The sequence below is a fragment of the Nuphar pumila genome, chromosome 6, assembly GCF_984573655.1.
Source record: "Nuphar pumila chromosome 6, dmNupPumi1.hap1.1, whole genome shotgun sequence".
NCBI classification, from domain to species: Eukaryota; Viridiplantae; Streptophyta; class Magnoliopsida; order Nymphaeales; family Nymphaeaceae; genus Nuphar; species Nuphar pumila.
In genome coordinates this window covers 97,649,048-97,672,796 of record NC_143254.1, presented here as the reverse complement: position 1 = coordinate 97,672,796, position 23,749 = coordinate 97,649,048, and the positions used below count along the sequence as shown (strand labels likewise).

The window sequence follows — 23,749 nt, the reverse complement described above, 5'->3', positions numbered from 1 at the left end:
TGCATTCTCACCGCCACATATTTGGTCAATTGTATTCCCACCATTACTTCCACAACTAATCATATACCTTATGAACTTCTTTATGACACCAAGGCAAAGTATGACCATCTCAAAAAATTTGGTTGTTTATGTTTTGCGCATCATTTCTCTAAAAACAAATTTGCTTTTCGTGCCAAGAAATGTGTGTTTGTCGGGTATCCTTTTGGCCAAAAAGGGTATAAGGTATATGATCTATAAACTAATACCATTTTTGTCAGTCGAGATGTTGTCTTTCACGAAAATGTTTTTCCCTTTTAGGACATGATTTTTTGAGAGTTTTTCCAAAATTTATAGTGACATCATTTTACCAAATCCCATTGAGGACACGTCTCATTTATCTTGTCCTCTTGAATATATTGTTCAAGATCAGAATCCATGCCCAAACTCTAGTGACATTTGTTCTCCAGATCTTAACAATAATTTGGAGCTTCGGCGCTCTACACGGCAACGATCCAGGCCCACTTATCTATCAGATTATAAATGTAATCAAGCTCTTCTCTATGGTCATTTGTTGCCTACCTCCACCACCTCCACACATTATCCCATATCCACTTTCCTAGACTTTTTCAAACTTTCTCATTCCTACAGTGCTTTCCTAATCGCTATCTCTGCTCATGAAGAACCTAAGGACTATCTCACTACTCTCAAGGATGAAAGATGAAAATTTGCCATGGATACGAAGCTATGGGCCCTTTGAGCCAATGACACGTGGACTCTTACGCCCTTGCCACCTGAAAGCGCGTGATTGGATCAAAATGGGTCTATAAAATCAAATACAAATCTGACGGTAGCATCGAACGCTACAAGGCTCGACTCGTCGCACAAGGTTATATGCAACAGGAAGGTTTGGATTATCATGGCACATTTGCAAAAGTTGCCAAATTAGTCACTATGTGATGCTTATTATCCATTGATGCTGCCCGCAGTTGGTCCCTTCATCAACTGGACGTCAACAATGTGTTTTGTATGGAGATCTTGATAAAGAGATCTACATGTAATTGCCACTCGGATATCGTCGACAGGGAAAAAATCAAGTATGTTGACTCAATAAATCCCTATACAGGCTGAAACAAGCATCAAGAGAATGGTTTGCCAAGTTTTCCAAAACTCTTCTCAAGTTTGGTTTCACTCAATCTCGGGCAAATTATTCCTTATTTTTCAAGAAACGTGGTGAACATGAAATATTTATTTTGCTTTATGTAGATGATATGATTATAACAGGAAGTGGTGATAGGGCCATTAAAAAATTGAAAGAACTCCTTGACCAAACGTTTCATATCAAAAACCTGAGAAAATCAAGATATTTCCTAGGCATCGAAGTGGCATGGTCACGACAGGGGATATTCCTCAATCAGAAGAAATATGAATTTGATTTGCTAAAAGAAGCATGCCTTCTAGGAACAAACCCATCAAAAATACTAATGGAACCTCAAAATAAGTTTGATCATAGTGGAAATCTAATCACAAATGCAGCTACATTTAAGAGGTTAGTTGGTCGACTCATTTATCTAGCCATTACAAGGCCTGATATCACATACACGGTGCATATACTCAGTCAATTCATGCATGAGCCACGAGAACAACACTGGGAAGCAGCTACCAAATTATTAAGATATCTAAAGAACGCCTAGGGAAGGAATCATGCTAAAAGCAGAGAATAATTTATGTGGAATCAGACTGGGCAAGTTGTTTGATATCAAGAAAGTCAACATCATATCCTGGAAAACAAAGAAACAGGCAGTTGTTTCTAGATCCTCGGCAGAAGCAGAATTCAGAAGTATGGAAGCAGGAACAAGTGAAGTTGTATGGTTGACATATCTTCTTGAAGATCTTGGCTGCAAACAAGAAAGTTCGGCAACCTTATATTGCGACAATCAAGCCACAATACATATAGCGGCAAATCCGGTAACAAAACATATATAATTGGACTGTTATTTCGTTCTAGAAAAAATAGAGGCAGGAGTCATCAGTACCGCGTATAGATATTCTGACAAAGGCACTAAGTAAGGAAAGTTTTAAGCACCTTGTTGGCAAGTTGGGCCTACTAAGCATAGAGGCGCCAACTTGAGGGGGGAATGTAAAAGTAAAGAGGTAAAAGTAAAATGACAGTAGTTATCCGATTCACCTCTAGCCAGTAAATGCCAAAAATCAAGGATAAAGGAGATCTTATTGAACAAACGTATTTGTAAATTAGTTACATTTGGAAAGTCGTTGTATCCTATTGTTGTGATTAGTTATCCTTTTGTATGCTGTATATATATAACGTTCACTATAATGGAAATCATCTTTCGGTTCTCCAATTTTATCCTCACGCTTTTTGCTTTACAATGTGAGCCCGTCTCTAAACCTCTAAAAAACAAAAATCTCATTCACCTTGCAATCCAGGCCACACCGCCGTCACAATCATCAAAAAACAATCGACCACACAGATCCAATCTACGAAAAAGGAAACAAAATCCCGAAGACGACAACGAACGAAATCAAAATCCGTGATAACAACGGGAAAGAAAAACAGAATCAGCCTCACCAGATCTCTCCGGATCTTCGACCGGCCATTCTCCGATCGAACGAACATGACGATGATCCCAATCCCGAAGGCGATCCCGAGAATCAACCCGGAGAGGAACCCCATGACCTCCCTCCCTCCACCCTCCTCTCAATCCCTATTCCAACCTGATCAAAGACGCCGAATCGTCATATAAAAGTCGAAACCTCCTCCGCGACCGCACCATCCGAGAGGCCGAGCGATTGCTTTCGACAGCCAACAGACAAAACAACAAAAAGGCAAGACGAATAAAGAGAGTGCGTGGGGACAGCAGATCAAAAAGAAGGCAAGCTCTCCAAGAGAGACAGAGAGAAGGTATCCCTTGCCTCTCTCTTTGGGCGTTCTCCCTCACCCCCGAAGAAGAAGAGGAGCCAAGACTCGCCTTCTTTGAGGGTGTGGGAGAGTGTCTTGTGATTGAATCAGAACCATCCGATCAATAAATCAGGCGGCTGAGAGAGCGTAAATTTTACCGCCTGGCTTTGCCGACACGCAAATTTAATTGGGGCCCAAACTGATCCGGTCCCACTCGGTGTGGGTCCACGTGCTGAGTCCAGTAGACTCAGTTGGTCGGTGCGGATTATAAATTATAAAGCGGCGATTGGGTGCCATACTGGATCGGATCACGGGTTTGGGTGATTAGTGAATTGGTAAACGAGCTTAAGGAACCCAACTTGAGCCAAACAAGCTAAGCTTGAGCTGAATTGCTTAAAAAAAAATAATCAGAATTGAAAGTAACAGGATTTTGAATGTTAGACTCGGTAAAGCCAGGATGAAAACTATATAATTTAAACTCTAAACTTATTGCTTGTGAATCAAACATTTTGAAAATTTATCATTGTGCATTATATTGTATTATAGTAAATTATATCTAAAAGTATGGGAAATGACTTACTACACGGGAGAAAATGAAACATTTTTCAAAATGCCCCGTAATTTTTAAAATCCGCCCAATATCCAAATTTGCAAATACCTGACTTTTTTAGAACCTTTTTACCCTTGGTACGAGTGAACCTCCTGAGGTCCGCGCAATATAAAGGTGTGTTGTCCCAATCTCACAACCTTTTACTAAAAGCTACATTTGCATTATAATTTTGCAAACTCACAAAGTTCACATAACCAAATTTGTGAACCTCCTATAACTTAAATTTGTGTACCTTCGCAAATACCATATGAAATTTGAATATACAAACGACATTTGTGAGCTACCGTGAATCTTCTTTAAGTAATTGATCATCAATTAGGTCCGCAAATGTGTGGTGACATTTACATATTAATGTTTGTGAATGTCCTTTGCCTTCGCACTTTGGTCGAACTTCATAAATAAGGTACTACCTTCATATATATAGTACGACATTCACGAGCTACCATGTGAATCTTTTTTAACTAAATGATCTTCAAGGATGTTTGCAAACGTGTGGTGATATTCACACGTAATTTTTTTGAATATTCTCGACCTTTGCACTCTTATACAAAGATCGCAAATATGATGTACTTTCACAACAATGTAGGACCCTCGCGAAGAGTGCTTGTGAATCTTCCTATATAAATTTCTCTTCAATGATATTCACAATTATGTGGTGACATGCACAAATTTTTTAGCATGCAAATTTTGGTAAATTTGCATGCTTGTTGAATCATATATAGTCATTTTTTCTTTTATTTTTTAATTATTTTTGTAAAAACCCTAACATTTTCTCTCTTCTCTTGTTGTGATTCATGTGAAATCCATTTGCTCCATTTTGATGAAGTTATGGTATCCTTCTCATCGATTTCTCTGGTTAAGTCGAAAGGTAAGTTTCGTACAAATTATATATATTCACATTGTTTTATTTCATTCTAAACTTTCTTTTTATAGATATGAGCATTTAATAGCCTTATAATATGTTGTTTGTCATTATTGAGGATATTTTATGTATATTTTTATGTATTTTATTTACTATTTGACACTAAAATTACTATTTAGGGGTTTTTCATAAATATATATATTTGTTGGTGTTGTAGATACTTTATATTTATTTGTTTATCCTTTATTTAATATTTAATAGTTTTGTCTTGGTAGAATGTGGTTTGGAGTGTTTGCACACAAGTATTTAATTAGTGTGATGAGGTTGATATTGATTGTGCATGTAAAACCTGTAATTTTTCAAGAGTAAATAGATAAAGAAATCACTTTAATTTGAGTTAAAAATATATTTATATCTTTTATTATAAATTTGATGTGTTTTATATGCTTAATTTTATCTCTCTGACAGAGAATGGTAAAATGGTCGTTTCAATAATTTATGTAAATAAAATACTATTAAAATATTTAATTTTATTGTTTTAATAAATCACCAACTTAATTAGGCATGTTTGATGTGTTTCGAACTTAACAAGACACATTTTAATGATTTTTTGAATAATTTTATAAAAAGGGGTATTTTAGTCATAAAACTAACTACGGGGAATGCTTTAATTAAATAAAATATTGTTTAGAACCCAAACTTTTGTCTAAAATAAGATCGGTATTCGTTAAATATACTTAATTTTAATTTATTTTCTTTTATTTTTGTTTCTATTTGCTTTAATTTTTTATATATATAGATTCTTTTTAGTTTAATGTTATTATTATTGTTTTTTTGTTTCTTTTCTTTTCTTTTAGTTCCTCAGATCGGGCCAAATCGGACCCAAACTGGGTCTAATATGAACCCGATAATCACCCTCACCCGATAAAACCCTAAACCACTCCCCACGTAAAACCTGAACTAAGTTCGATTTTTTTTTTACCCCTTCTCCTTTTTCCCCCTTTCATTTTTTTCACCCCCCCCCCTCACCGAGTCTCCTTCACCTTTTCCTTTTTTCTTCACTCCACCTCTACCGTCGACTCGCACCGTCGCTGGACCCAGCGAGGCTGTCGTCCTCCTCAGGTACGTTGGGGATCAGCCGCCTTCTCCCTTGTGCTCTCCTTTCCCTCTCTCCGGTTTTCTTGAGGGTTTGTCTTGGCCAAAAGCCACCAGTAGAGCCCCTCTCCCTTCAAGGTGTTCTCAGGTTCGAGAACCACCAACAGCCACCCATTCGGTCAACAGTGGTTGTATTTCTCCTCGTTCGGGCATTCGTCGAAGACCCAGTAAGATTGTCATCGTCGTGACTTCTCTCCTCTTTCCCTCTTCTTCTCACCTCCTTTCTTCCTTGTTCCTTCTCCATTCGAGCACCGACCAGAGGGCACCGTAGTTGTGAGATGTGTTGTTGCTGGAGCCTGCGACATCGCCATACCATTACAGATTATAAATTTACATTTTGATTTTTGTCACACGTGAGCGAAAACATATTTAGAATTTAGCATCTGTGTGTGTGTGTGCAGTTGCAACACTCTCCCCTGGTGAGAGGGTCGTGTAGGTCATCGTGTGTAGTGGTTATACTGGACTTTCAGATTTTGAGTTTTGCTTTACTTTTCATTGCATCAAAAATGTAGGATTCCTAAACTAAAGTTTTAGAATGCTATCCATGTTCTATGATAGAAATCTAAATATTATAATTGTATTGTTTTGCCTATAAAAATGTGCATTGCAGGTGCGTAGCTGGGCTAATTGTGTGATGCTTAGTATTAAGCATCGCATGCGTCTAAAAATGTCATGCAAAAAGAAAAAGAAAAAGAATGTAAATGCAAAAGCATACAAATCGGGTAGATACATATGGTAAGTAAGTGTTGCAAGTGCACCACACGTTATTTACTTTCCTGGATGCAATACTTTCTTGCTCACATACTCACTTGGTTCTAAATACCTAGGACTGTTTTGCTGAAGTTTGAAGATCATGATAAGCATAATTTGAATGTATGAGAATAAAAGTGCTCTTATTTTTGTAGTTCGAAGACCATGTTAGTCATGGTTGTAGTTAGCGAAATATTAGAGTATGTTTGCTGCATGTACATATTTGACATTGTTGTGGTATAAATGATTGAATGTATTGTCATGTTTGACGTGATTATATTCAGGCTTGAATGAAATTATGTTTGATTTGATTATGCCTTCCATGTAAAATTGTATTATGAAAACATGCTTAAATGAATGTGACTTCATCTTTCAAAATATCCTTGTAATTGGTGCAAATATGATGTGATGGTTTTGCATATAAAAATATTGAGTTATCAATGCATGCATAATAGTTCATGTGATTGCATTTGATATTAAGACTCATTTAGATTAAACCATGCTTGCAAACATGCTTAAAATTTAATCATGCATGTGAGCATGTATAGTAAATCATGACATGATATGATTATGTATGAAAATGAATACAAAGTTGTTATAAACATCCATGAGTGCATGCAAATTTTAATTATGCAAGTGACATAGATTTTGATATCATGCATGAGTGCATTTAAATTTGAATTATGCAAGTGGCATAGATTTTGATATCATGCATGAGTGCATGTGAATTTGAATTATGCAAGTGACATAGATTTTGATATCACGCATGAGTGCATGTGAATTTGAATTATGCAAGTGGCCTATATTTTGATATCATGCATAAGTGCATGTAAATTTGAGGTATGCAAGTGACATAGAGTTTTGAATTCATGTATGAGGGTATGAGAGGGTTATCTTGTGAGAATATAATGTTTGGCTCTAACCTATGACTTAATAATGAAGATGACCTTGTACTATGGGTCTATTTTGAGGCGCTGGCAAGGTTGGATTCTCTAAGATGGTTGGATCTGTTTCGATCTTGTATCCTCTCGAAAGAGAGAAGGGCAATACAAGCCTCATGGGACATGTGTTTTGAGGGATAAAGACGCCTCTTGTCCCCGTTTCACGGAGATTAGGGGACAAGTCTACTAGTGAGTCCCAGGTGGTAGTACCACAACTTTGCAGAGTTAGGGATACATGCCTGATTTTTCATCGACGATTTTGGTTTGACGTAGGCTAAGACCTAGGACTATAGGTTTATTCTCCCAACCACTGCATTACAGGGTTGAATCGCTCAGGAAAGACTCAGTTAAGTTATAAAAGAGTGATGAAAAGTACATAGAATAATGAATACTCCTATGATTGTTTCTGGATGTCTATACCCTCTTTTGTACCAGATGAGTTTGAATAACAAAAGAAATAAATAATTAGTTTTTTAGGATAACTGCTTCCATATGCATACTCATGTATTGTGAATATATCAATATTTTTGAGTTTGCATGATTATTGCATATGAATTTTGTTACATGTGAATGAAAAGACATGTTTATGCTTGGTCATATGATTTGACCTATTGTTACAAGCCAAGGGCTTGGTTGATGCACGTGAGGTGTTTGTGTGTGCAAGGCATATGAGAAGGGTCAAGATATGACATGTTCCATTATGTTATTTGAATTGCACGTTCATAAATATTCTGATAAATGGCATGTGAATATGTATTTGAAATAATGCATGTCTTAGTCATAAGTTGGACATAATCATATTTTCTTTTGAGCATAAAGAAAGTGAATGATAGCATTGCATGATAGCTTATATTTTTCCTTCACTTTGGAGTATGCTACAAGCTGTTAGTTTCATTCATTTATACAAATGATTATCATGTATATGAATAAATGTGAAATAAAATGTCATGAATTAAAATATGAATGAATTTGAGTTCCAATGCACACAAATGATGTAATTATGAATGCTATGAAATGAATGATAGTTTATGTGAATGAATATCATGTTCTTGCTATGTTGTGGATTCTCTTGACTCTCATTTATAAAATAATGAGAATTATACTTGATTGCACCATTTCAACTTGAATTGCATTCTTCAAGTTTAGTTTTGGTTTCCTACAAGCATGTGGTTGATGCCCTAAAATATTTATAAATAACATCATGGAGGATTGAAGCGAAGCGCGTGTTGCTACGTGGCTGAAGGCTCTACTCTTACCTAGTACGATTCCTGAAGGGATCAAGCAAATGTTTTGAGAGTTAAAAACTTGTGTAAATTTTACTTTTTGTCAGAATCCTTACATTTAAAGAAGTATAATCTTTCTGGAATGAGAACATTTTAAATTATGTCATATCATTCTCGTTATGTTCTTGTATATGGTTTAGAATTTTAAATTATGACGTGACTCCTCAATTATCTTAAATCTTGATACATTTTGTCTTTCACATTTTTTTTTCATATGTGAGAAACCTTTAGAGTAATAGTCCCAATCAAGTTATGTATATATGAATGATTCTGTAATGGATCTGATATTGGGAGGCTAATATACACTCACACTTGCGCTCTGGTAGACCGTCTAGTATTTGGAACTGTTGGAATGTGGTCATAGATGAACTTGTTGACATATTACATTTGGAAACCATATGAATTGTTTATATAAATAAAAAATTTTAAATTTTTTCTCAAAAATTGGGGTTTGAGAAAATTTTAAAAAGGTTGGATTTTGGGAGGACGTTACAATGCACAAGCATTGAGTAGGAGTTAGAGGGTTATGGTGAGTAGTTGATTTTTTTTTGTTAATTGAACTCATATATTATTTTCATTATATCAATAATATAGTATGGTTGGTATAAGTAGTTAATAATGTCATTTTTCTTGTAGCACTAATTATCTTATTTAAAGATATATATTGGTCTCTAAAAAATAGTAGCTTTTAAAGAATGTATGACTTTGATATCTCATAAAATCAGATATGCAAAAGAGTTATTCAACCTATGATATAGTTATTCGCTTAAAATAGGTGACCAATATATATGGATATATGTTTTGAACTATCACAAAGTCAATGCTATTTAGTGGTGATGTTTACTTAATTTCTTACAAAATTAAAGAGAGTATTAGGGTTTAGGTGTCTTAATGCAAACATGACTTTTTGACAACAAAGATCAAAAGCATTTATTTTATTTTTAGATTTTTTTAAAGTTTAACACCAGTATCTTGCCACAAGGGCTCAATACAGCTGGCTAGGTGTGTTGGCTTAAAGTGTTGAAGATGAAAGATGTCGAGCTTTCAATACTTGGGATGCACTTCCTTTAGTGCAAGGCCAAAACCAATAGAAAATTATCCTCGGCCAAAATTATTAAAAATAAGAATTTGTGAAATCAGTCCAAACAACATACAAAGTAATTCTAGTTAGACATGGCTGTAATTTGGTTTCCAGATTAATTATATTAATATGTCTTAAAGAAGAGTCTACCCCAAGCAAATTAAAATTTGAAATGATCAGACTCATCAATTGATAAACTTAAAGTTGATCATGGTCTAAAGACATTGGCATTGATCATGGTTATGGTTTATGGAGAAACCACTGTTATGGTTTGGACATTTGTTACGGGACCAGAGGTGCATATAGTGAAAAAAGTTCCACAAGATCTCACTTGTTTTTTTAAGACTACATCTTGACCTCTTAATATTTTTAGATATTAACCCCATGTGAGTTGATGTCCATGTGCTTTGACAGGAATGTGTTAACCTGAAACAGGCTGCCAGCCTGCCACTATGTTTCAGTAAAGATTTTATTTTATTTTTTCTGCTAGGCTAAGAGAAGAAAACACTCTCATCACTGGACCAGAGATTAGCAAGCCTCCAGTTGGTAAAAACTAGCATCACCCACCACACATTGGCAGGCCTCTTGTTGGTAAAACCAATGTTGTCAGTCTCGGCCCTGAATTGTTTGGCCAATGATTCAGCTGTATCGGCCTGATCTGATACCGATACTCAAGTGAATCATTCTGTATCGACCAAAAAATAATAAAAAACATTATATGTCAAGACATGTATTAAAATCATTAAAATAATATTTAAAAATATAATTTGTTTGTATTTTTTGTGTTTATTAAAAAACAACCGTTTCAGAAGTGATGCTTATCGTTTTTTTGCCGATATGCACAGATACTGACAACATTGGGTAAAACCGTTGATGTCCTACTGCCCACTGTGGAGTAGCACATACAACTATTTTATAAGACATAATCATGTACCTTGAATCTCATAGTTCTTATGCCCTAGCTTGTTTTTCAAGGAAAAATCTAATATAAATGTCTGTTATTTTACCTTGTTTTATAAATTCAAGACCTAATCAAACACGATCATTTTGCACCTCATTTTATTCTGCCATTCTTTTCAGCCATCTTTTTTTAATGCAAAACCTACATATTTGTGGGGGTGGGGTGGTGTGTGTGTGTGTGGGGGGGGGGGGGGGGCTCCACTTGTTTGGTAGGAGTAGTTAGTGCAGGCCACCTTGCGTTGGAACGTTGCAAGTTCAAAACCCAATGGTATGAGTTGTATAACTGGTGGGGGTCTGCCTAACCCCAGCTTTCTTCATAAAAGAAAAAAAACTATGGATCAGATCAAGTGATATGCTATAAGATAATTTTTCCATGTTTTGAAATCACCACTATCCATATCATTTATTGTGTAATGATCACATCAGCATTTTCTACTGGGCCACTGTTTGCGAGAGCCGATCCTGTCAAACTCTGGGTGACATTGCTAATTCAAGGGTGGTTGTGAGCATTGGGTGACATTGCTAATCTCACCCACCGTTTGACAGAATCTGCTGTTTGCTCAATGAATGGTAGGGATGAAGGTCATGGATTCTGGTGATTTTAATGCGCAAAAATTGTGTTTTGACCAAGGTTTTTAAGGCATGAAGCTTATTGAGGCATTTTTTAAAAACATGAAAGAAGGGCAAGCATAAAAAAAATCTACAACTAATAAAATAGAGCAGTTATTCTGTAAAAGTTATAATAATATTAATAATAAATAAAATGATAATATATTCATTCTAAATATATAAAGACCAAAAATAAAAAGTTATTTATTTATTTTTTAATTTATTTGTCAAACTAGAATGTATATACAAGCACATAAAATACAACATAATGTGATCAAACAAATATTCAAGAAGAACAATACCTGAAATCAATTGAAGAAAATATTTTATTAAGATATAAAAAACAAATAATTGCCTTCAATGTGAAAAAGGTCCTCCATTTTTTTTTTGGATTTTTGCTCCTCTTCTAACAATAGGCAAATAATACCATTGGAGCCGATTATAGAGACTTCTAATGTTTTTTTTTTTTTGAAGAGGCAAACTAATTGCTAGTTAGGTAACTTAACCAAAACAATAAAAAATGTGTAAATAGATTTAACTCAAAAAACAAAAAAGATAAATGGTAAAAGAAATGAGTACATAAATTGCCTTACATCAAATCAGTTTCACTCCTCCCTCATGTCATCCCTATCTTTATACCCCTCATTGGGATTTCATTGATGCATGTTGTTTTGATCAAACCAGACTCCACAAATGTGATCTACATCATTTATTTAGTAAAGATCAACATTTAAATTGCCGAAACCAGGCTTGTGTGCATGACTTTTCGACGATTCAAAAATCAACTGTTGACAAAACACAAAATTCTGTGATTTAAAAAATTATATTTTTTTATTGAAAAAATATGGTCCAAGCCTCATCAGATCGTGTACGCTTTGCAACTCTGGGTTAAACTTATTAAATCGACCATGTTAAATTCATGTATAGGGTATGATTTGATCAAAACAGCTTGCATCATAAGATTTAAGATGGGTACGAAGATGAGTGAAACTGAACTCACCTTACATAGGCAATCTCACAGAGGTCGATACTTTTTGTGCCAACTACACAAAAAAAAAAGAGCATGGCCTCACATAAAGGCGTGGCTCCATGCCTCATGAGCATTGGTAGGTAACCCTCTTTGCTGTGTAGCCTAAAGGTGCACAATAGTCCGGATCGGGTGCAATCACATGCGACAAAATTTGTGCATTAAGCACTTGATTGCCCTCTGTCCGGCCTTGAGCCCCACAACTGACAGGCCTGTCTCTAAGATGAAGGGTGATCAGGTGCTTAATGCACAAATATTTATTCAATCATATTGCACTTGATCTTTTCACTAAAAACCATGATTTTGACGAGCTAAGATCAGGTACCATCACATGGCACACTTTGAGTATGTCTATGCACCTGGCTGCCCTTTATCTGCTTTTGAGCCCACAACTTAGCCAGGTGCAGCGGCACACTCAAAGTGTGCCATGTGATAGCACCTGATCTTGGCTCTATTTTGACATACCACCTGATGGGTCCGGGAGCACATAGTTCATAACTACTATTCTTGCTACAAGATGCGGGCGATTAGTTTTTGGATCATGCAGCCAGATGTGGATTTAAGATCAGGTTCATCATAGATGGATTTATATTTGGATCAGATGGGTCACGCTCATATTTAGTTTGAACATGATGCTCTCTCTCTCTCTCTCATTCAGGATCCGTGACTCGAACCCATTTTTACCCATTTTTAATTGGATCCTTTAAAGTTGGATCTGGATTCCCTTAAGGAATCCAGAGCCTAGAGTAGTCAGATCCAATGTGACGAATGTCTGACATGTCCCATTATTCCAAGGGATGAACTTTGTCTTTTGAACCTTTCACCTTTGTACTTTGCAGCTGCCGATCAACGCACAAGTTTGGTTGGTTCATTGTTGCTACTAGTCCTACCAACCAACCGGGTGTTTGGTAGGCAACTGCTAGTGCACGTCACCTTGTGTTGGGAATTTGCAAGTTCAAAACCCAATAGTAAGCTGTATAACTGGTGGGTCGGACTAACCCCAGCTTGCTTATCAAAAAAATGTTGCTACCGGTCCTCTCCAGTAATTGAACGACACGACCACCATCAACCTCTGATTAACTGGGGACCCATCCCACACAATTGACTTATCCACTGATCTGGTTTGATGCAACGATTCATATTCGGATATTCTAGAATCTTCCACGCTCACGTTCGCAAATTGATCGGATTCGTTAGAGCACCAATCCCACTCAATGCGTTATTCATGGATAAGATCCGAATGTACATTCAGACGGGTCATGATTGGACCTTTTCAGATCCAGATTGGAACCCAGATCAGCATTTTCTGTTGGATCTACATTAGTATCTAAAACCTGACAAGTTTTCACCTTTCGCACGAGCGACTGCCATCATTTAAAAGTCAAAGATCCATATTCGATTCTACTGCATCGGGTCTGACCCTGATCCGTATCCGTATTGGGGCCTACTGCCTGATAATATTTGGACTAGTATTCGGTTCTAAATGATCCAGCCCGTATCAGCGCTAAGGTCCCGCAGAAGACGGTTAGGAGAGAGCTTGAAAAACGAGTACGAACATAGGCAGAGCTGGGGGGGCAGGACTGGGTAGCCCAGTCCTGTCTCCCAAAACAGTTAATTTTTTTTTTTTAAAAAGCCCAGTCCTAGCCCAGCCCTGATTCCATATGAAATAGATTTTTATCCATTTTTGTAGCCCAGTCCTGACTGCAGCAAATAATTTGATTTGTCCATATGAAATAGATTTTTATTAATAATTGTAGCCATTTTTTATTTTATCTCAAAAAAAATTTACTATCAAACCATTTTTTTCCTTACATCCCAGTTCCCCCCCCCCCCCCCCCCCCCCACACACACACGAGAGGGTGGTGTATGTTCCCCCCGGATGATTCACTGAATCCCACGTTTGTGTTCGGGGCTTTGAATGAGCATCACGTATACAAGCACATGGGACTCAAATTCCCGTGTATGTTGACATCACTAAGCATTGAAATCTGGTGTGGTTGCAAAGACTTCAGTACCCTTTCTTGTTATTTTTCTCATAAAGTGATGGTTTGAAAAAATGACAAAAATGCCCTTCATTCAAAAAAGAAAAAACAAACAATTCAAAAAAAGGACAAACATGTCCTCCATCCAGAAAGTCGAGGATGATGTTGACTCTTCAAAGTCTTCTTCTTCTTTCTCCGTAAAACACTGTAAAACCCTCTCTCTCTCTAGAGAAGAAATAAAGGGAGACAAAAAGTTCTCTCTGGAGAAGGCCATGAACATCAACCCTCTCACTCTCTCTCCCTTCTCTCTCTACTTCTGTGCACATCCAACAAACGATCCTATATTGCTCCATCCAACACCGACTGACCTGCACACTGACTGTAGCATCGTTCAACTTGATGAGTTATGGAGCTTGATTCATAGTTTTTGCCCTTATAGGAGGAGGGTTTGGGGGCTCCTCCCAACGTGGATAGCATCGTTCAACTTGATTCGTTGTAGAGTCTGATTCAGAGTTTTGCCCTTACAGAAGAAGGGTTTGGGGGCTCCTCCCAGCGTGGGTAACATCATTCAACTTGATGAGTTGTGGAGCTTGATTTAGAGTTTTTGCCCTTACAGGAGGGGGGTCCGGGGGCTCCCCCCCTGGCGCGGATCCCGCTACGCAATCAGTGGGAGGGGGTCCAGGGGGGGGGCGCCCCTGGCGGGGGGCTCGGGGGGCAGCGCCCTCCGGACCATTTTTTTTTGGGCCTTCCAACAATGATTTGTAGTGTTATCAGGCTTTCCTACAACAATTTGTAGTGTTTTTGGGTCTCCAACGAGTCCGCAAATCGCTATAGCGATTTATAGTATTTTTGGATCTCACTATAGCGATTTGTAGTGTTTTCTGCAAATCGCTATAGCGATTTATAGTGTTTTTGGATCTCATTATAGCGATTTGTAGTATTTTTCGCAAATCGCTATAGCGATTTATAGTATTTTTTAATCTCACTATAGCGATTTGTAGTGTCTTCCGCAAATCACTATAGTGATTTGTAGTGTTATTCGGTAAGCAAATCGCTGTAAATCGCTACCTGAATTAGGACCAATTTGTCAGAGCCATATCTCCCTAACCGGAGGTCATATTCCAAATCCGTAAAAAGTGGTGTTTTCGTTATTGAGTCTAGTTTATTTCTGTAAACTAGACCGCTATTATTCTGTGTTATTTGAGTTGCACAACACCATTCTCGCTTGACATCCACATCTTGATTCTGGCATGCTCCTTGCTGGATTTTCCATTGATTTCTTCCAACCTTGCTTGAAACAAAAATATGTCTTTCTCACAATGATACCTTGTGCATTTTTTGACCATGACACCCGTGACCCATGCCGAGAGAGCCCTCGGACCCCCCTCCTGTAAGGGCAAAAACTCTAAATCAGGTTCCACAACGAATCAAGTTGAACGATGCTACCCACACTGGGAGGAGCCCCCAAACCCTCCTCCTATAAGGGCAAAAACTCTAAATCAAGCTCCACAATGAATCAAGTTGAACGATGCTATCCATGCTGGGAGGAGCCCTCAAACCCTCCTCCTATAAGGGCAAAAACTCTGAATTAGACTCCACAACTCATCAAGTTGAATGATGCTACCCACGCTGGGAGGAGCCCTCAGACCCCCCTTCTGTAAGGGTAAAAACTCTGAATCAGACTCCACAACTCTTAAAGTTGAATGATGCTACCCACGCTGGGAGGAGCCCTCAGACCCCCCTTTCTGTAAGGGTAAAAACTCTGAATCAGACTCCACAACTCTTCAAGTTGAATGATGCTACCGACGTTGGGAGGAGCTCCCAGACCCCTCTCATGTATGGGTAAAAACTCTGAATCAGGATCTACAACTCATTTAGTTGAATGATGCTACCCACGCTGGGAGGAGCCCCAAAACCCTACCCCTGTAAGGGTAAAAACTCTGAATCAGACTCCACAACAGTCAATGTGCAGGTCAGTCGGTGCTTGATGGAGCAATGTATGATCTTCTGCTGGATATGCACAGAAGCAGAAAGAGAACGGAGAGAGAGAGAGTGAGAGGGTTGATGTTCATGGCCTCCTTCATGGGAGATTTCTTTCTCGGATAATCCCGCAGTGCAGAGACTGGGTCTTAAATAATCATCTTCGGGGCACTTAAGTATTTACAACCACTCTTTTTCAAGAATCGTTATTTTTTTTTTGCACCAATAAAAGAGAGGGTAATTAAGTCTTTGCAATCGCATCAAACTCCAACGCTTATTAATGCTGACAAACATGGGGATACGAGACAGACACACATGCTTACATACGTGGTGCTCTTTGAGACCCCCGAACATAGCTAACTCCCTTGTGGGGTAGGGGACATATAAGTACAAATACCATCATTTTACATATGATGGGGTACCGTGCTACACACAATCTTAGCCCTCTAGATTCATCAGGTTTAATGCAGAAGCCCCGCGTAGTGGTGGGCGTACGTACAATTCCGCCATTGGGAAGTTTGAATCACTCTCTCACTGCGTCGAAGCAACGGCCAAGAGAACGCAGACGGTTCGCTCCTCGCTTCTTCTCCTTCCTCTTCTCGTCCATCTCACCGAAGCCCGACCGACGATAGACGTCTCTCTCTCTCTCTCTCTGGTTCCAGCGATCCTCCGGGAGCGTACTCGCCGGAGAGTCGAAGTTAGGTAGGAGAGAGTGTGTGTGTAATGGATACCGACGGAGAGGAGGATTCCGATGGAGCAATCATCAGTGAGCCCTTGCTGCCGTCCGGCACGAACACTACCTCTCATGTCGCCCTCATCGGCGCCAACGGCTGCCCGATCGAGAGCTTGGACTACGAGTGAGTGCTCTCTCTCTCTCTCAAGCTAAATCAAGATTCGATATTTTTCTATATCGAGAGACTGAGGCTTTATGTTTCCTTCTTTTCTTCGAATTTCCCGCGATCTGGTTACTTCCAGCCGAATTCTGCCTCCTCTCTCGAGAATCGATGCGTTTTTCATGTTTATTGCTTTAACCGACCTTGAGTTTGTTCAAGCATTGGTGATTTTTGCGTTGTTTTTTGTTTAGCTAGAAAAATTAAGTAGATCGATCTAAAGGTTTGCTTACTGCGAGTTTTTATCTTTTTAAGACCTTTAAAATAAAAAATTTCAGTACCATCAGGCTTTTCTCTTAAGGAATTTATCTTGAATTCTTGGATATTCTATTTCTAGCATTCTTCTTCCCTGATCTGTGGCTCTCTTAGAAATTTCTGTGTTTTGTGATTTTGTGATCTCTGTTCGGGATTTTTTTACTAATTTTGAGCTTAATTTTCTGCATTTTCACCCTAATTTTACTCTTTTTAATCCTCTGTTTGGGATTTTTTTACTTGTGTTAACGTGGAATACAGAGAGCATTTGTTCAGATAGTTATGTTTAGTCGTGCTTGATGCTAGTAATATCTAAATTGATGTTTTTGCTCTGTCAAAGCAATCGAATCTAGAAAAGGAAGCATTTTTCCTCTGTTTTCGGCATTCAATATTTTTTGCGGCGATATGCTTTACAGGATCATCGAGAATGACCTTATCAAGCACGACTGGCGTTGCCGGGAGCGAGTTCAAATATATCAGTATGTTGTTCTCAAGTGGACCATTTGCTTTCTGATCGGCATTACTACGGGCCTTGTCGGATTCTTCAATAACCTAGCTATTGAGAACATTTCCGGGATCAACTTTTATTTTACTTCTTTAATGATGTTTCGAAAGAGGTTAGTATCTTCTGTTGCATCAATGACAATAAAGCCTTTCTAGTTGCCTTTTCATTAATAAGAGTTCATTATGCCGGATGCAGGTACTATCTCGCTTTTGGAGTGTTTGCTGGGACCAACTTTGTTCTGGTTCTGTTCTCAGCAATTATAACAGCATACATTGCTCCAACAGCATCAGGATCTGGTATACCAGAAGTCAAAGCTTATCTCAATGGTGTGGACGCACCAGGAATATTTTCTCTGCACACTCTGCTTGTGAAAGTAAGCTTGGAACAACATCAATTTACTAATCCTTTTGCTGCCTTTGTTCTGTTTTCTGATAAGTTGTTGCTGCGGAACAAATTGAATCTAGTGAAAATTTTCTCCTGTTTATGAGTGAAAGGATTTCAAGTGCATTCCTCCATATAAAGTAAAGATTATGGATTAATTTCTGCAACATTATGAAGGTTAGTTTAGTATTCCTTTACCTTTTCTACATCAGGCAGGAAGCTTGGTCACCCTATGATGCCATAATGATTATGAAGAGAAAATATCTAGGTGCATTTTCTATATTCACATGGCCTCTTTTTTCTCCTATTTAATTGGATTTTTAAATTCGATTAGTTGATAATATGTCTTGCTCTAACTTGTTTCATGAAGGATTTTCCATTTTGTGAATGGCTTGTAACTTCATTATGATAGCTTCAGTTCTCAGGATGTTAAAATGTTTTAACTTGGAACAGAACACTCGAATCATTCAACAAGTAGCATTTGTTGTCAATGACTTTTAAGTCAACCATCTTTTTTTTTCATGTTGAGACTTTGGTGCAAACTGGAATGGAGTCAATTTTCCTGTTGTTGGATGATATTGGTTGTTTTATATGGAAGCTATGTTTGGATTTCTCGGTTAAAATTATATTTCTCACAAATCAATGTGCCTTCTGTTTTTCTCAATCTGATCGCCATGATGTAGGTAAAGTTAATGTAATAATATGCTTTTATTTTGTATAAGCACAAGCGTTAAAAGTCCAGGCAAACTCTTTTGTCCCCTGTTCACTGTTGATTGCAGATAGTTGGGACTATTTGTGCTGTGTCATCTTCACTCTACGTGGGTATGGCTGGTCCGTTGGTGCATATTGGTGCCTGCATTGCAGCACTCTTGGGACAAGGAGGGTCCAAGAAATACGGCTTAACATGCAGGTGGATACGTCAGTTCAAAAATGATAGAGATAGGCGGGATTTTGTAACATGTGGCTCTGCTGCTGGAATTGCTGCTGCATTCCGAGCACCTGTTGGAGGTCTCCTATTCACCCTTGAGGAATTATCATCTTGGTACTGAACTTGTTGGTTTTGACTTTTTATGATTTCATTTTGCTATTTTGCGAACATGTTGCAACTGGAAAACAGTTAAGTTCATTATTCCGCAAATTATGCTGATCATGATACTGGTAGATAAAGATGACTAAACCATTTCATAATGGAGGAATGTCTATTAGATGCCTTCTTTTTTTCTGGTTTAGCAAACCATACTCATAACGTGCATTAACCTGACATCCAAGTAGAACCCATTGAATCCTTATTCACAAATCATTTATTGTTCACAGGTGAGGCTTCCTTCATCATCTTTGCAGATAATAACATATCTTTCTGATAAGTGTTAACAGGTTGAGCTGCGTAATCCTTTCCACAAGTCTTATGCAAATTCTATTGCTCAGTTAAACTCTCATAGAGAAGTTGATTAAGCTCACTGAGTTGGGTCATTCATAGGCAAATTTGCTAGTTCCCAAAGCATGACTCTGGAAACAGATGGTGTTTGATGTATGTCACTATCTATTTCTCTTTGGTGGATTTCTGATGTTTTCTGTTTGTTTTCCAGGCAGCGGAGTTCCCTCCTTTGTAGAGCATTTTTCACAACAGCAATAGTTGCTGTTGTTCTTGGTGCGCTAATTCAAGCCTGCAATACTGGCAAGTGTGGCTTGTTTGGGGAAGGTGGTTTGATCATGTTTGATGTGACTTCAGTGGATACTGAATATCACCTAATTGATCTGCCTCCCGTGATACTTCTTGGAGTTATTGGAGGGGTCCTGGGGAGCCTCTATAATTATCTCCTGGACAAGGTTCTTAGATTTTACAGTCTCCTTAATAAGTAAGGTCCCTTCTGAACATCACTTGTTAAAAATCAATCCTTCATAATTTTATTTTTGAACATTAATTTGTTAAAGATTGGTTTCTTATAAGCAAAATTTAGTGCACAGACAAAAGAATTTATGCTTATTTTATGCTCAAGTAACTCTATTCACTTATATGCCAATACATGTAATCCACAAGCTTTCCTTGAGAAGTCATGTTTCTTTTTGCAGGAAAAATGTTGCATACAAAGTGCTTCTTTCTTGTGCACTTTCTGTCTGCGCTTCATGTTGCCTGTTTGGTTTGCCATGGTTAGCCCGGTGCACTGTTTGCCCAACTGATACTAAGGAATCATGCTTTACACAAAACAGATCTGGGAATTTCCAGAAATTTCAGTGCCCGGATGGTTACTACAATGATCTTGCCAGCTTAATTTTCAACACCAATGATGATGCTATAAGGAACCTTTTCAGGTTTGGTACAGATAATGAGTTCCAGTCTTCATCAATCCTTCTGCTCTTTTTCGTGACCTACATTCTTGGAATCTTGGCCAGTGGTGCAGTACTTCCATCTGGCCTGTTTATACCCATCATCTTGACAGGAGCTACATATGGGCGCTTTGTTGGGAAGGTGATGGGACCAGCCACTACACTTGACCAAGGACTCTTTGCAATACTTGGAGCTGCATCTTTCCTGGGAGGTTCAATGCGAGCAACGGTTTCTTTGTGTGTGATCATCGTAGAACTCACTAATGATATGAAGATGCTTCCACTGGTCATGCTGGTTCTGCTCATATCGAAAACAGTGGCCGACTCCTTCAACGACAATGTCTTTGATCAGATTGTGAGAATGAAGGGGCTTCCGTATCTTGGGGCCAACCCGGAGCCTTACATGCAGCAGCTGACTGTAAGTGATGTTGTCACTGGCCCTCTGTGGACTGTAAATGGAGTAGGGAAAGTAAGTCAAATAGTGCATATACTCAAAACAACAAATCATAATGGGTTCCCTGTGATTGATCATCCTCCATTTTCAGATTCACCAGTATTATTTGGCCTTGTCCTCCGGGCACATCTCCTTGTGTTGCTGAAGAAGAAAGTTTTCTCAGAGACATGCATCCTTACACATGAGGATGCTCCTCAGAAGGTCTCCTCTGATGATTTTGCAAAGCCTGGTTCGGGTAGAGTTGACGACATCGAAGATGTAGAATTGACAGTGGAAGAATTGGAAATGTACATTGATTTGCACCCGTTCACAAATGCGTCGCCCTACACAGTTGTTGAGACAATGTCACTGGCAAAGGCACTCGTACTGTTCAGGCAGCTCGGTCTGCGGCATATGTTGGTTGTGCCAAAGTCATGTGGAGTAAGATACTCTTCTTGCCTGAGGTTTTCTGCCGCTACTGATGTTTTTTTTTGCTGTTGTTACTATGCTGTTTACTCCAATTATAAATCATGAACTCTTTAGGTTGTATCTTGTTTCTGAAACCTTGCCTTTAATTGGATTACTCTTGATTTGTACTCACTGCAGGGAGCTCCTGTTGTGGGTATACTGGCCAGGCATGATTTCATTCCTGAGCACATCCTGGGTCTACATCCATATCTGAAAGGGAGAAAGGGGAAGTGTCTGCGGTTTCATCTTCCTTCTTTGATTAAATGGTTCAATCCGGTCGAGCTGAGGCCTAACGCATAGACCATGCTAAATTTTTGTGATGAGCTGCACAAAGCATCAATTTTAGCTCAATTTGGAACAAGAATTTTTTGAGAGAAAAGTATTGAATTTGGAACAGGAATTCAAAGAGGCAGAAATCGTCTCTGAACTTGCAACGTGCCAAAGTTGTCTTGAAGACGATGGCTCTCAATTATCATGTATTTCAGGCTGGATCAACAATTCGGTCGACTCTTTAAGAATCTGGGAGGTAAGGTGTGTAACGGTGAGTTCTGTGAGTTATGTTTCATTGTGTTTTGACGCCTTTGGAATGCCTTGACAGTTTATTATTTTTTAGTAATGATCATAATAAATTGCTTGCTCGATGCGCATTTTTTGTATGAAAATTGTTCTTCTGAATGAGGGAAAATAAGAGGTGTAATGTTTCTATATTAAGCAGAAGTGATAATATGGTGCTTGAAACACTGTTGAGAGAGAGATGCAGTTCAATCTTTAATAGAAAAGGGAGTGTGAAACTAAAAGGTATGGGATATGTATCAATTTTTTTTTTGGGGGGGATAATAAGGACAGACCACCCTTATGATTCAGACATCCCTTATCTGTTGACAGGTGCCATGTGAACCGTAGCCCTTTTCTTGTTTCTTTGAGGATGATCAAGATGGAGTACAGGGTCCAGTGGGATTCGAACCCGGGACTCCTTGGTTAGGACAGGACAGCTCTACGTGGTCCGAAACTCAAAACCATTTTCATCGTTAAGATTTAATGAAATGCCTTTCTTACCCTTCCTTCAAAAAGGTATTTTCACCCAAAGATAAAATACACGATTTAACGATTTAAAGGGTTGCTACATACATACATGTCTTTTTCTGTTGAACAATTTATCTTTAAGAGAATGTTTTTTTATTAAATTGATCTTGGTGGTATTGAAAAGCTAATGTCTCGATCTGTCTTTTTTCTTTCTCAATTTTCAGCATAGGTGGTTGAAAAATAACATAGAACAAACAGAAGATGCGCAACTATGCATGTTTTCAGTATGCTTGTATTGCAGTTTTGAAAATAAAAAACAAAAATCCTAAAAGAGTTTTTGTTTACATGTTTGTGTCTAAGCTTTCCAACGATTATAAAAACTTAAGTAAAAAAGACTTTATTTGCTATTTTCAACATGAAAAGAATAGCAAAAATTATGAAACATTTTGAAGAACGTGTCAAATTAATTATAAAGTACAATCATTTTGCTTAGAAAAAATATGACCGAAGGAACTTTTCTCACTAAATCTAGCATGCTGAACACATCTACAAGGTTAAATTGTGTCAAAACAACTTCCATTGTCATGTTCTAAATAGATTGTACATATAATCGATTGCATTAAATATATACCCTTTAGTAAATTGATTACAACTAATTCATGGACCATGATAACTAGATAATGAGAGGTCCTTGTGAGCCATTTTTTTCCACAATGTGTCCTGAAACATCGATTCCAAAAATACAGGTTTCTTTTAAGAATGTAAAACAAAGTATGCCCCCCTAATTGGTCTTGACATTGCAAGTTTTATCATTCTTGGCTGGTTGCTAGGGACATTTCGTATGGCTCATTTAAGCCCATAGCATTTGGCAGGCAAGGGAATGAGCTATGGCTATCTTGGTTTGACTTTGCCTATATTGGACCAATAATTAGGGCTGGTAAATCAGCCCAACAAGCCGAGCTTCAAGTGTTCAAGCTAGGCTCATTCTTATTGCGAGCCAACCTGAGTTTGAACTTATAATAAAAAACCAGAGTTCAATCTGGCTTGTTTACAGAAAAAATACATTGTTTTAGAGGTAGAAGAAATATGATTACAAAAAACTCTGTTGTTTTAGAGCAAGAAGTAATAAGATTTTACCACTAAACCTATTTTTTTGTTTTTTTAAACCAAATAGTTCAATCATATGTTCCACATATACTACACGATGTAAAATATATTATTTACTACTTAACAAGCTCGCATGAATTGAACCGAGCCAAGTACCTATTGTTCATGTTCATCTTGCCAAGCCTATTTTATGAGTTTGAACAAGCACTTTACGAGCCAAACATGAGCC

The 23,749-nt window shown here is 38.0% G+C and overlaps 2 protein-coding genes across 3 annotated transcripts in view; one reads left to right on the top strand and one right to left on the bottom strand.

Moving 5' to 3' along the window:
* The window catches only part of LOC149835329 (synaptotagmin-5-like), a 72,876-nt gene extending 69,930 nt beyond the window's left edge, over positions 1 to 2,946 (bottom strand). The window contains exon 1 of the mRNA XM_090008400.1: positions 2,567 to 2,946. Coding sequence (XP_089864526.1) covers positions 2,567 to 2,671 — 105 coding nt within the window. The 5' untranslated portion in view covers positions 2,672 to 2,946. The remainder of the gene's footprint in view (positions 1 to 2,566) is intronic.
* Positions 2,947 to 16,591: 13,645 nt separating this feature from the next.
* On the top strand, positions 16,592 to 22,024 carry LOC149835328 (putative chloride channel-like protein CLC-g). 2 transcript variants are annotated; one of them, XM_090010503.1, is made up of 7 exons: positions 16,592 to 16,993; positions 17,695 to 17,895; positions 17,979 to 18,156; positions 18,944 to 19,206; positions 19,751 to 20,020; positions 20,235 to 21,363; positions 21,529 to 22,024. In XM_090010503.1, exons 1-7 carry the CDS (start codon positions 16,860 to 16,862, stop codon positions 21,688 to 21,690), a joined length of 2,337 nt encoding a protein of 778 aa, XP_089866629.1. In that variant the 5' UTR covers positions 16,592 to 16,859; the 3' UTR covers positions 21,691 to 22,024. The 2 variants fall into 2 exon arrangements, with proteins under 2 accessions (XP_089866629.1, XP_089866630.1); XM_090010504.1 differs by lacking the exon at positions 21,529 to 22,024 and having other exon boundaries at positions 20,235 to 20,958; positions 21,035 to 21,210.
* Positions 22,025 to 23,749: the final 1,725 nt, after the last annotated feature.

What these genes read in the sequence shown, in the direction of transcription:
- LOC149835328 (XM_090010503.1), top strand. Translation starts at nt 16,860, where the DNA reads ATGGATACCGACGGAGAGGAGGATTCCGATGGAGCAATCATCAGTGAG. An exon ending in ATCGAGAGCTTGGACTACGA is followed by an intron (nt 16,994 to 17,694) that starts GTGAGTGCTCTC and finishes TATGCTTTACAG; the next exon opens with GATCATCGAGAATGACCTTA. An exon ending in TTTTACAGTCTCCTTAATAA is followed by an intron (nt 20,021 to 20,234) that starts GTAAGGTCCCTT and finishes TTCTTTTTGCAG; the next exon opens with GAAAAATGTTGCATACAAAG.